The sequence below is a fragment of the Ictidomys tridecemlineatus genome, chromosome 7, assembly GCF_052094955.1.
Source record: "Ictidomys tridecemlineatus isolate mIctTri1 chromosome 7, mIctTri1.hap1, whole genome shotgun sequence".
Classification (NCBI taxonomy): Eukaryota; Metazoa; Chordata; class Mammalia; order Rodentia; family Sciuridae; genus Ictidomys; species Ictidomys tridecemlineatus.
In genome coordinates, this window is record NC_135483.1 from 156,911,172 (window position 1) to 156,924,548 (window position 13,377).

Sequence of the window (13,377 nt, forward strand, 5' to 3'; positions counted from 1 at the left end):
ATAAAGATATTGGCAAAATATTTGACCAGCAAGGCCAACGTGGTGATTTGCCTTAAAAACAAAATTTAAAAATTCCTCCAGGTTTCTTCTTTTCCATCTCCTCTGTTTCCTTCTTGTGGACTCCCTAAGCCCTTGATTAAGTTCAATATGAGGTTAGAGTTGTGGAACACATGGAGTTTAGCCATTTAAAAAAAAAACAACAAAAAAACAATTTTTGGGTTGCTTAGTTTAGAAACACTTAGTGTTTGGGGCTGATCCAGAGCTAGAAAGGGAAAGAAATAGTTGAGATTTATAGATCTCAGTTGTAGGTTAGGATTTTGAGACTGAGCTATTTCAATTCAATCAAGAGGATTGAGTTCAGGAGAGGAGTTTCCCTCGTGTGATTGGAAAATGCACCAGGATTCAGGATTGAATGAAACAGAGCGCCATTTTGAAGAAAAATACTTGAAATGCAAAGGTAGAGACAGTTATTGAAGTTCAGGGGTTTCCTGAGACAAATTTTGTTCTGGTACATGTACTGTGAACTAAGTAAAAGTCCTAAGAATGGAGGAGGCATGCTTTGAAGAATGCATTCTCAAGTGACTCACTAGGGAAAGGCTGGGGAGACTGAAACGTGGGGCAGGGCTTGGGAGAGCAGAAGATTGAGGGAGTAGTGGCAGTGTGTTGGGTTTCACAGCAGTGGCAGTGTGTTTGGGTCTTATGCTTGGGGTGAACAAACTGAGAAAGGAAATGGCAGGGTGGGGAGCATGGAGTTTTGGAAAAGAAGCCCTGCCATTGCCCCTGATGACCAGGAACGCAGAACCACTGTGATTAACACTCTGAACAGAAATAAGATGGAAGAGGAAGTAAGCAGCAGCTGGGCTGTGTTGAAGTGCAACCCAGCATTCCACCCTGACGGAAAATAACAGATGAGCCCCAAACCTCAGTGATAGATACAGCTGTTGGGAAACTTGCAGTGAACATACTTGGTGCTGGGATTCTTGACTCTCCATGAACAGCTGGTTAGCTGCTCTGGAAGCAAAGGGGAGCTGTGTGGAAATGTCGGGCTGCCCCTATTGTTCTTGGAGCTCAAGGAGAGGACAGAAGAAGCTGGTAAAACCATGTTCTTGATGTGGTGGGTCAGAAACCATGCTCACCCCCCTTACGTTATCGTCATTGTATTATAATTAACCATTCATTTCTGTGTGTGGTAAATAACAATGCTGACGTGGTCACAAAATAATGAGAAGCATATGGGTCACAACTGGTTTTAACTAAAAACTTCTCTAAAGATTTATTTAGGTTCCTTAATTATAGAGAGGTTTGGAGGACTGGCATGTGGTTTCAGTTTACAGTTATAAATGTTGGCCTTGGGGATGGGTATGTGCTAACGTTGCCAGAGAGGAAGACGAACGGGCTTGTGTTCTCTTCAGGGCCCTCTACCTGGTCTTTAAAAAAAAAAAAACAAGAAAAAGTAAAAGAAAAATCTGTGTTTGTAGGCAGTAAGTGTGATGACATTTATACTGTACTTGAGATGAGTGTGTCAGTAGTACAAACAAACTTTTTCAGGCTGAAGTATTTTCATTGGTAAAGTGTCACGTCAGTTCAAAGTCATTGTCTATTGAAAGCCTTGAACGAATAAATACCTCTTTTATCCTTTGTCTTATGTTAAGATTGTATTCTCCATCAGATGAATCAGCCCTGTCTTTATGGACAGGGATACATGGATAGAGTTCACCCTCTGGGTCCATGGATTCAGCCAATCTTTTTTTTTTTTTTTTTAAAGGTGAGCATCTTTTTTTTTTTTTAACATTTATTTTTTAGGTGTAGATGGACACAACACAATGCCTTTATTTTTATGTGGTGCTGAGGATAGAACCTGGGTCCCGCCTGTACTAGGTGAGCACTCTACTGCTGAGCCACAATCCCAGCCCCGATTCAGCCAATCTTGAGGGTCAAAAATATTAGGGAAGAAAATTGCATCTGTACTGAACATGTATGGACTTTCTTGCCTTTATTCCCTAAGCAATATAGCATCACAACCGTTAGCATGACATTTACATTGTTAGGTATTCTGAGTCATTTAGAGATGCTTTAAACTGTGTAGTAGGATAAGCTTAGGTTGTATGCAAATACTATACCATTTTATATAAAGTACTGGATCATTTGCAGATTTTGTTACCCAGGGGGAGTGGAGTAGATGGGTAGGAGAAGGTGCTTGGAACCAATTCCCATGGGTGACTACTTCTTTTTTGGACAAACAAAAAATAAGCTAGTTCAGCTTAGGTGTTTTAGCTTGCAGTAGATCCATGGAGAGGCATTTGGTGATCTCTTGTGTGTGTTATGTGGTTATTCAGTTTTAAAGTCATTTTCCATTACTGTGGATCTAGTAATGGTGTACAAAGGTAAACTGCAGTCCTAGGAGGACTTTAATTCAAAGGCCTGAATTAAACAGTCCATGATGAGTTCCATAAATATGTATGATCGGAAAACTTTACTTGTGTTTGCCAAAATGTGCTTTCCTGCATGGCTTACCAAAGATAATAATGGAAGTGGCATCTCTGAATTATTGTTTAGAAGTTGGAGGAGTAGGACGAGAGGAAGGCTAATAAGATATGTAAGCAAAGCTTTCCTTGCCTGCACAAAGGCCATATGAGAACTGAATCTTCAGTGTTTACTGTTCTTCACGGAGCTCACTCCAGTGCTGACTTTGCCCCTGCTTAGAGAAAATCTACCCATTCAATCGTTTGTATCTTGGTATTGATTATGATTTAGGCTTATAGTGCTGTGAATGGCACAAAGGTTAATTGATAGAAAGCCCCTGATCCACTAGAAGCTTCTCTTTCTGGTAGGGGATAGAAGGATGATTCTGTACCTAATTATGACATACAAAGATGTTCTGACATTCATCCTGGGCTTGATACCTCCATATACTTTTGTTTATTCTGCTAAAGTGGCTGACTATGTGAACAAGTTCATCCAGGGTGAATGATTTGTTGGAGGTCACATAGGTGGGGAGGTATAGACCTGGGACCCAAGAGTCACATCTGAGATGTTTTCTGCCTCCACATTTTCCGCTTTTCCCTACCATCCTCCTTAAGTGGTGGTTCACAAGATGGGCTGCTTGCTTCTGCCCTGGGAATCAGAGAGTGCTAGAGAAGACTGAGAACACTTGAGCTGCCTGGGATCTCAAGCATGGCTTTGGTTTTATAGAGAATGATTTTGAAGGGCTTTGAGATACTGAAGGAGTCAGGAGTACACTGTTCAAATGAGCAAGCTAGAGTAACCTGTTGCTTAAAAAGACCCTGTTCATCATTATACTCTTTGTCTCTCTTTTTCCTCTTATTCATACATTCATTCAAAAATATGTTTAGAGACCATGCTAACACACTATTTTAGTCACATTTTCCCCTGCTGTGACTATGTGACAATTATGGAGGAGAAAAAGTTCATTTGGGGGCTCACGGTTTCAGAAGTTTAGGTTCATAGAGAGCTGGCTCCATTTCTTGGGGATCAAGCACCAACACACAAAAGGAGCTACATTCTGGAGAAAAGAGTGGAAGGAGCATCTCAGAAGCAGCCCCTGGTGTACAGGAGGCACTGACTAAAGTCAGTCCTGGAGAGAAAAGAAGTGATACAATTTAAATCAAGATTGAGATTTATTAAAAAAATATATGTTTAGAATCTACTTATTACATGTGCAGGGACATAGGCTCATTGATGTGAAGGTTACAAAACAAGGCTCATGGTAAGTGTCTTTTAGGCTCTTACCGAAATCCAGCTGGAGGATAAGATATGCTAACAAATCATTGTAAGAGAACATGTGCCACGACGGGGAAGAATGTAGTTCCTAGTATTTCTGGGTTCAAGTTAGCAAGTATCCTCCTGAGAAAGGGATCATGGGCTTCTCCTGTTACCTGTCAGGATGATTTTTCCTTAAGATACCAGACATTTACTTTGAAGAGTTTTGTTGAATATTAAATTCCATTATGAATATAAGGATATCTCCCTCTCACTCAGCTTCTGGCACATTGGAGGTATTTACTAGATATAATGCATCCACACTACTTTCAGAAGAAAAATGGTGGGGAAAGCCCTGTGTGGTCTAGATGGCCAAATATGACCTCTCCCTGCCTCCTGGTTCTTCACCAGTCTCCCTCCTTCTCATGCTTCCCTGTCTCCCTGCAATCTAGCCCAAATGCAAAGGTGCCAAGTGCCAGTGATGAAGAGCCGGGATCATTTCTGGCTCCACTGTGTCATACTGCCAGTGTGACCCTGGCAAATGATGTTCTTGCTTTGTGTTAGTTTTGTGAGATTTAAAGCGTTTAAGCATAAAGGGCTTGGAGACAATTCTAATACATGGTAAATGTTGCTGTTCTTAGTTCTAATGACTTTCTAACCTAGCTACTCTCCTGTTTACAGTCTTGCAGTGTGGCTCCATGTGATTCTATTGTTCTTAATTTGGAATCTGCCTGTCTATCTCGACAGCTCATCTCTCATCCCTCTACCTTATGTTCTGCCTTCCAGCACAATAGAACTGCTCATAAATGCTCTCCCTGACCTGTCTCCATCTTATCATCATATTTTAGACCTTTGTTTGTGCCCAGCTACTTCTTTTCTTTTGCTACTGGGAATTGAACCCAGGGGAGCTTTTCCAATGAGCTACATCCTCCGTCCTTTTTTATTTTTTGAGACAGGGTCTTGATAAGTTTTTGAGGGTCTTGCTAAATTGCTAGGGCTGAACTCAAGCTTGCGATCCTCCTGCCTTAGCTTCCAAGTTGCTGGTATTATAGCAGTGCACCACCATGCCAGGCATTGCTGATTAATTCTGTAGGACCACCTTTTTCTACCTCTTGAAGGTTCTCTTTCCTCCAGGTTCTACCCCCTGAGGTCCTTGCCTCGTTTTACAGTGCTTTGCTTGACTTTATTGGGCTCAAAGTCTTGGCTAGATATTTCCTATTTATTACTCCTGTGCTTTTGACTGAGAACTCATAAAAGAGGCTGAATATTGATTAATCGCCACATTTCTGGCTTGTTCTTGATGCATAGTAGACTCTCAGTAAGTGCTTGTCAACAAATGCATTAAAGGAAGATCTGTTTTAAATACATTATCCATATTGTTAGAAGTATTTTTCAAATAGCTCGGGGGATCAAGACTTATTAATACATTTTGAGGAAGGGGAGGTCAGCAGGAGGACTGGCCTTCTTCCTTGATGAGGTGCCCTTTGTCATTGGTAATCAGAGTGAGGAACTGAGGAGCCTAGGACTGGACAAGAACCACAACAAATCCTATAGTGCCTGTTGGGGTCTCAAGAGATTGCATTTATTGTAAATGTAGTAGCTTCATGACGGAAATGCCACAGAGATGATACCATGTTCCCAGTCTTGTTCCTCCTGTGTTGAAGATTGAACACCTGAGAAACACAAAGGGCAAGAGCAAAAGGTTTTATTTAAAGGACGGAACAGAGAAGGAAAGACAGAGACTCCACCTTAGAGGAGGGGGTCCAAAGTTGGTGCCTGAGGGAGCGGGGGTGTCTTGCCCCTTTTATAGGTTTTAGATTTCCTTTGTTCTCATGCCCCCTCTCCCCATCCTTCCTGCATGACCAAAAGATGGAGTGATCCAAAGGTGGGAATGAAACTGCTCAGGGGTACAGGCAGGAAGGGAGCCACCCAGGGGCTACTCATTAAGGGAGGAACAGTTCTCTGGAGGTGGGTAACCTTGGCAACAGGTTGGAGGAGGGGGAAGTGCTCTGGAGGTATTAGCATTTTATTTCCTTTTGAATCAGCCTAAACCATCTTCCTGACCCCTGTCATTCATTACCTATACTGACTGTCCTTTTGCCCCCTCCTCCCATTATGTTTCAACTCCCATATATTGGTGGTTTCCTCACTATGTTGAAACTCTAGTGTGTTGCCTGGAAAGTTCTCAACATTATTCAGTTGTAGACATGGGGCATAGTGTTTTCTCCTTGGTTCTCTGAATTACCTAGATTTTAATAAAAAGAGTCATCAGTATAGCATGGAGGGTAAATAAAACCTATCTATAGGGTCCAATAAATCGGTGCCATTTTGGTTTAACAGAGAATGCATGGGAAAGGGTAACATGGGCCACAAAGAATGCATTTCTTGACTTGTTTCAAGAATTGGGAGGAAATAAAATGTGATGTCTTGGCTCACTCTCTAAACCATGTTGGAGTGGCCCTTTAAAGAATCCAGAGTTACATCTGATAAAGCGTTCTAATGAGCTGAATTCTAAGGACTTTTTTCCATTTTCCCTGCAGCTTCGCCCTGTCAGATGAAGCATACAGATCCCTCCGAGATCAAGATAAAGATCAATGTATTCTCATTACAGGGGAAAGTGGAGCAGGAAAAACAGGTGAGGCCACCACCTAACAACCTGACCTTCTCCTCAGTGGAAGGTCAACACGGTGCTCAATGACTACAGTAGAGAGGGCATGTAGGGCCTCCTCAGCAAGACCTTCCTGGCCCCAGGAGCCTTGCTTTTGCAGGAGGTTGCTGGTGAGAGCAGGCTGGGTTTTAAGAGAAGACTTCACTGTATCTGTCAACTGAAGAAGCCAGATAACAGTTGGGGTTCCAAACAATGTGGGGATCTGTTGCTGGATTCTGATCCTTGCTAGCACCGTCTCTGGGTATGTTAAGGCCTCACCTTTTCTCCAAGACTCCACAGCCTGTGTGATCTTACAGAGTTGATATACTTCCCCAAGGAATAACAAATTATTCTGGTTTGGAAAGGCCACACCGCACCTTATCTCTATTAATAAGTGAGGGAAAGCACCAGGAAAATGCATAATTTCACTCAAGTCTCCTGCTGAGCCCTAGAAAACACACACACACACACACACACACACACACACACACACACACACACACACATTTATATTTTAGATATCTGGCAACCTCTCCATAAAACAAGCCCCCAAAGGAAGGGGTTGTGCTTCTTTGTCTTGTGCTTTCATCTGATTTGTGGCTTTGAGTGTGAAGATTGATTTTCCGTAGGATCTTCAGCTACCTGGAAAGATTCAAAGGGTTGTCCTCTCTGACTCTGAACCTGGAAATGTTAAAATTGCTGTTGATGGAACTGGTGAGGCAGTGGAGGAGGAGGCTGAGGGTGCAAATATTTTCATATGTTTATCTGAAAAATGTTTTTTTTTATTGTATAAATAAGAATCTCCTAATTGGTTATTTCTTTTAGTATGTAAATGTTGGTATTTTAAGTGTTTGTGCTTTGCATGTTTGTTTCCTTATCAGATTTAAATATTTGGAATGCCCATTGATCAAGAGAAGAAAACCCGCCCTAGCTGGGCAGTCACCTGATAAATCCATTCAAAAGCTCTTAGATTTGGGCCTTGAAAGCCTCACCTTCTGTTTTGACATGGCTTTTCCTTCTACATGGACTCCTTCCTCCACTTCCTCTAGGAGTACCCCCTTCCTGCCCACTGTGTACCTAAAGAAGAGTGGTTAGACAGGTGTCCAGTTCTCTTTCTTGAGAGCTTGGAGACATGGTGCCCTGTTTCTTAGCAGGGTTGTGCACATTCTAGGCTTTGGATGGACAGAATGGAGGGAAAGGGACTGGCATGTAAAATTCTTAGTAATAGAAAGCATGGCATCTTGCAATTGGAACGTATCTCACATAAGACCTTCCACATGGGACAGCCAGACTCTTCCTTTTGTAGCAATGGAGGGCTTACCACTTTGTAAGGTGGCTCATTGAATTTGTCAGATGGGCTCATCTAAAAGTTCTTCCTCTCTCAGAGTTGAGTTGAATTCTGCCTCTATCCAGGGGTCTTAACTCGGCCTTTTGGAACCTTCCCAAGTTATTCTGATTTTTCTTCTTTAGACACTCAATTATTTTAATTCAACCATCATATTTTCCTTGGGCTAAAAGTTCTTTTTCTTCAAAAATTTCTCATGTGATATATATTCATTTATGCATTCATCAGGAAAAAAAATTACTGATTACCTAATTGTTGAAAGGTGCTCTGCTAAGTATTAGCGATACATTGTCGAACAGACACCTTCCTGGCCCTTACCAAGTTTGCAGTCTAGTAGTGGAGAGAAACAAGAGCTCTGTACTGTACATACACATATGTATGTATGCACATACATGTACAAATTGCATTCAGATTATAAAGGTAGTGAAAGAAAAGTGCAGTGTGCTTATGAGAGCTAATGTTAAAGGAGAATTGGATCTTATTCTCAAATCCCTCATTGTCATGGCCATTTTGTTCTGGAAACATCTAAATCTGTTAGTGTGCTGCTTTAAGTGGCATACTAGGAAGTAAACAAAAGTTCAGGATTATTCTCAGTTGTGGTGGTACTGTCATCTGTCATTCTGTGGACCCCGGGCTGCCATTGATATAACACATGAGTAGGCTTGTATTTTCATCAGGCAAGAGGTTGTAGGGTTTTGCATATAATATCTGTTAGGTCAAATCTTCTCAAGTTAATATGGACTGACAAAATTATTTTAAACCTACATGTAGAATCTCATGCTTATTTTTATTAATTTTGGTCTATTGTTAGAATCTCTTGAGAAACTGACAAAATGTGATTCTGCCCCTCCCTTAGGACCACTGTCATCTACTAATCATAAGAGTAGCTATCCTGCCTCAAGCACTTTCCCTGTGCTGGGCATTGTGCTCTTTTAGCCTATTACATGTAGGAAGTTAGTATTTTGTCATCCCCATTTTATGATGGGAAAATTAAGACTTGGAAAGGTTAAGAAATTTGCCTAAACTTATATAGTAAGTGGCTGGGATGAGGTTTGAGTGGTGGCAGCATGGTTCTAGAGTCCCTGCTCTTATCCATTTTTTTTCTTTTTTAACACTTTTATTAGTGCATTATAGTTATGCATAATAGTTGGGTTCATTTTGACATAATCATCCATGCATGGAATTTAACTAACTCAATTTCAGTCCCTGATGCCCCCTCTTTCTATTCTATCCTACTTCCCCTATTCATCTTTCTCTGCTTTACTGGTCTATCTTCTCTCTCTCTCTCTCTCTCTCTCTCTCTCTCTCTCTCTCTCTCTCTCTCTTTAAAAATCGGTGTTTTGTAGGTGTACATGGAATTTACTGTGGTATATTTATAGATTCACGGAGCATACTTTTGTCACATTCATTTCCATTTCCTCTCCTTTCCTGTCCTTCATATCTTCATGTCTTGAACATGTTCTTTTTGAGTGCCTTACTACCATTACCTGTGTTGGTAAGTCTCCTTCCACTAACCACCAGTGTTTTTTAAAGGAGAGATTTTGTTTTGTCTCTCTCTACATATAAATGATGGGATGAATATCACCCCCAATCCAAGGAGCTAGCCTTATGTCTATATTTAAATAACTAGGGGAAAAAAAAAAAAACAGTGAAAAACATCGGGCCAAAGAATGATCCTGGATTTTGCCCAGTCTCATTTAACATATAGATCTCTCCTAGTAACAGGTTGTTTTGCTTAGTTCTAGGTATCTTTCTTTCTCTTTCTGTTGTGTCTCTTTAGGTAGTCTCAACTATTCCCTGATCATGTTTTCTACATTTATATTTCCAGCCAGTGCTTCTTAACAGATCTCCCAGCTAGTATATCCAGTGTCTTCCTGACATCTCTGCTTGAGTAGTTGTGTCTTAGTCTAAGCATGTACGAAATGGAATTCTTGATTTCTGTCTTTACCCTCCTGTAACCAAACTTTATGATTTCAGTAAACGTGACCACTATTCCATCTAATTATCAAACTAGAAATGTAGGTCATCTCAATTTCTTCCTTTCCTGTATTTTACACGTCAAGTCCACTTTCCAATCCTGACAGTTCTACATCTAAGCTATATCTCTTGCTATACCATTTATCCTATTCTTTGTGTCTGCATAGAGACCAGTCCAAGCTACCTGCTGTAACTCTCTTGAGAACCACTCACAACAGTGGAAGATGATGGTTCTCTGTCTTTTGGCTCTTCCTCCCCGCCCCCCCCCAGTCACTTTTTACAATCTTTGGCTGTTTAGATCTCTTTTGTATTGTAGGAAATTTAACAGGACATGGTCATCTTGGGTGAATTCTTTTAAATCTTCCTTTTCCCTGACCAGTTCTTTCCTGTGAAATGAATTTTATTCTTAGAAGCAACAGAGCTGTGAGTTTGTGTCCAGGTTGACTGAGGGAAATGGTGGCAGACCACACAAAACTATTTAAAGCGTGAATGTGTGTATGTTGTGTTTTCTTGCTTTTGGACTATTACAAAAGTAAGATACACTCAGGTCACGCTTTAAGAATTGTTTTATTGGGCTGGGTATGGTGGTGCACGCCGATAATCCCAGTGACTTGGGAGGCTGAGGCAGGAGGAAGGAGGACCACAAGTTCAAGACCAGCCTCAGCAATTTAGTGAGGTTTTGTACAATTTGGTGAGACGCTGTCTCAAAAGTAAAAGTTGCTTTATTTCTCAGCTTCAAAAAAAATGAGGGTCGGGGGACTTAGGGATGTGTCTCAATGGTAAAGCACTGTCTGGGTTCAATTCTCAGTACCCAAAAAAGTATAATTGGCAATATGTAGCTATAATTTTGAAAATTAAAGAAAAGAAATGGTGGCAAGGTAAGGTAAGATTCTGCCCCTTACCAGAAGGCATTTATCATGGTGTTCTAACTACACCCCCTCTTTCATCCTGTTGAATCCCTCTACAAGCCCACCTGTTCCCTTCTCATAGCTTCCTTTTTATTGTGGAAGAAGATATGAAAGTATTCCAAAGCCTCTTAAATTCTTTAGGTGATTAACCCAATCTTTTTCATGACTAATTATGTGTATATCCATATACATATGTAAATATATAATTTTATAAAAAGGGCATTCTCATTATATCAATTTGTTCCTAAGTGAGTCATTACAAGTGGGTTGCGGTCACTTGTTTGATTGGTCCTGGCCAATTTTTCATGTCCTCTGGAGCATATGTTCCAAGAAGGCAACACATCCACTAATTAGCACTATCAGGGTATGACATCCTCCTTCTTCAGAGTTAACTATACCGCTTGCTTCTAGAGCCAGATTCTGTCTCCTGCTGGGCTCATGTAGCTTATTTAAAAACTGAACGGAGGTGGCTGATGCTATTACAGAGGGTTGGTGGTCATGATGATAAGGGGAAAAGCACAACTCAAACAGCAAAACACCTCATTCTTCTGGTAGAACTTTTTATTATTTTTTCTGCTCCATAACTTGTCTTGTTGTTTCTGTGCCCTGGTAACACCTTGGAATCCTTTCCCCCATCATCTCCCCTGGAGTTAGCCCTTCCTGGGATCCCTTTGTTCTTCAGCGTAAGTTGGAGAGTGGAGAGCTGCCTCCAGGGATACTGTTCCATGTGCAGCGCACAAGATAGGTACTGCTCCAGGCCAGAGCTGGAGGAGGGCCCCACAGACCCCCCAGAGCAGGGCCATACCCTCATCTGTTGCTGGCCAATGATAGTAAAATTAAATAACAAGAACAGGTAGAATATATAAGCACTAATATTTACTTAAGTTTTAGCAGACAAAAATAATTGTCAAATTGCTACGACAATTTTTAAAAGCCTGTTTTTACCTGTAGATTAGTGATGGTCCATGGACTGGTTATCTTTGAGCAATGCTGGCCTTTGGACCATACCCTAAGGTAACATTGCTTAGAGTCACTTGAAGCATGTGTCTTGTGTTTGAGCTATTATTGTGCCTCTTGAATCTCATGATGAGCTCTAATCTTGAATGCTTCAGCTGTCCTTTATCACTAAATCTTGTGCTGTGAGGGGATGCTGCTCCGGAGAACTGCTGCTTTTGTGAACCACCTGGTTACACTCAGGAGCTTTTCTTACAGATCTCAAAAGCATCTAGTGTTACTCGGTCTCCAAAGAGACACCTAAGGTTTGCTGACTTCTTTTTCAAACCAGTGGTAGAAAAATTACTTCAAATTTGACTATGATTTTAAATTTTAGTCCCTGGGCTGTAAAGGGTTTATGTGTTGTTAAAATTCTCTGCTTCATGAAGATTGATTGTGGGAAAATGAAATGATGGATGGTAATGTAGAGATTGCTGCACAGAAGAGGAGGAGTTTGTAGAGGGGGATCTTTAACTCAGCTCCTTGAGGGAAGAGGGATGCTAAAACATCTTTGAAATGTCACATCACCTTATTTACCGGTTTGGCAGTCTTAGTTTTGAGTATGCATAGTTATTAAAGTTCTGTGTTGGTAAATGAAACACGAAGAGAACGGATATTTACTGAGAACTTGGAATGTTCTGTGTACTCTATGTAGAATATCTCTTTTCATTTAGAATCTGTACTTAATAGTTTATATAGATAATCACCATATAGTGTCAGAGGGCTTATTTTATAAGAAGTAATTAATTTAAGTAGGCCATCCCCACCCCCTGGAAGACGGTGATGTTATTGGTCTTAAACATTAGAGATACTCTTTAAGCTGCGAGGTTCTGTAACATGGGCGCTTAGGGAGAGGCATGAACTCTTTTGAGCCCTTTGGGGTGCTATTTAATTCATCACTGCTGTGCTAAATAAAAAATTCATCATGCCTCATAAAAGTGCCCAAGTATTTCTAGGCAGTGAGCTCAAAATTCACTACTGTGAATACGGATAATTTGTGGAGAGCCATTCAGGCATTGGTCGGAGCAGGAAGGAACATGAGGGAACCATCAGAGCTACATTTTTCCAAGGACATCAGAATAAATCTTGGTGCCTGAGAAGATGATCCTGAAAGAAGAAAACATTATAAATCATTTGGTTTCTAACTTTACGGTTACATCAGTTTCGAGGAACTCATCAGCTGTCTGCTAGAAGAGTTATGTAGCCTGCCTTGCTCATTAAGACCTTTGGTTCTAAACCCCGAATGACCTCGTCCTACTTTAAGTCCACAAAAGTTCTCCTACATTAGTGACAGGTATCATTGATCTGCTGTAGCCTCAACATCCCTGGGTATCCTATGCCACTGACTGGGTCCACCTTGAAGCAGAGTGGCTAATCAAACTCAAGGCCAAGTGGAGTGAGCTATTGTTTTGTGTGTTTCCCCATAAGAGGAAGGTCCCTCTTGATGCATGTTTGTAAGTATTTATCACAGGTTTTGTGGCCCTCTTTCAAAACTGGGTGACAGACATATGGTTTTATATCAATGAAAAAGTCACCAGCCAGGACTCCTCTTGTAGGGAAGGCTGCATTTCTTACTGCACAACCCATGATTTTTGATCTCTGTTTGGAACAGTTTATGGCTGCCTGACTGATGAATTTGGACATGCTGCAGCTGGGTTATATTGCAGCCCTGCAGACTCAGGACTGCTAATAAGGGTATTCTGCTAAGTGGCAGAGAGACTGCTTCATTGTACGCAAACAGGTCCTTGTGGGTTTAAGCAGTCTTACTCTTTAGGTCTATGAATCAC

At 41.1% G+C, this 13,377-nt stretch overlaps 1 protein-coding gene across 5 annotated transcripts in view; it reads left to right on the forward strand.

The window, feature by feature from the left end:
- The window catches only part of Myo1b (myosin IB), a 168,438-nt gene that overhangs the window by 77,348 nt on the left and 77,713 nt on the right, over positions 1-13,377 (forward strand). For all 5 annotated transcript variants that reach the window (XM_078017761.1, XM_040294619.2, XM_078017760.1 and 2 more), the window contains exon 4: positions 6,261-6,355. In XM_078017761.1, coding sequence (XP_077873887.1) covers positions 6,261-6,355 — 95 coding nt within the window. The remainder of the gene's footprint in view (positions 1-6,260; positions 6,356-13,377) is intronic.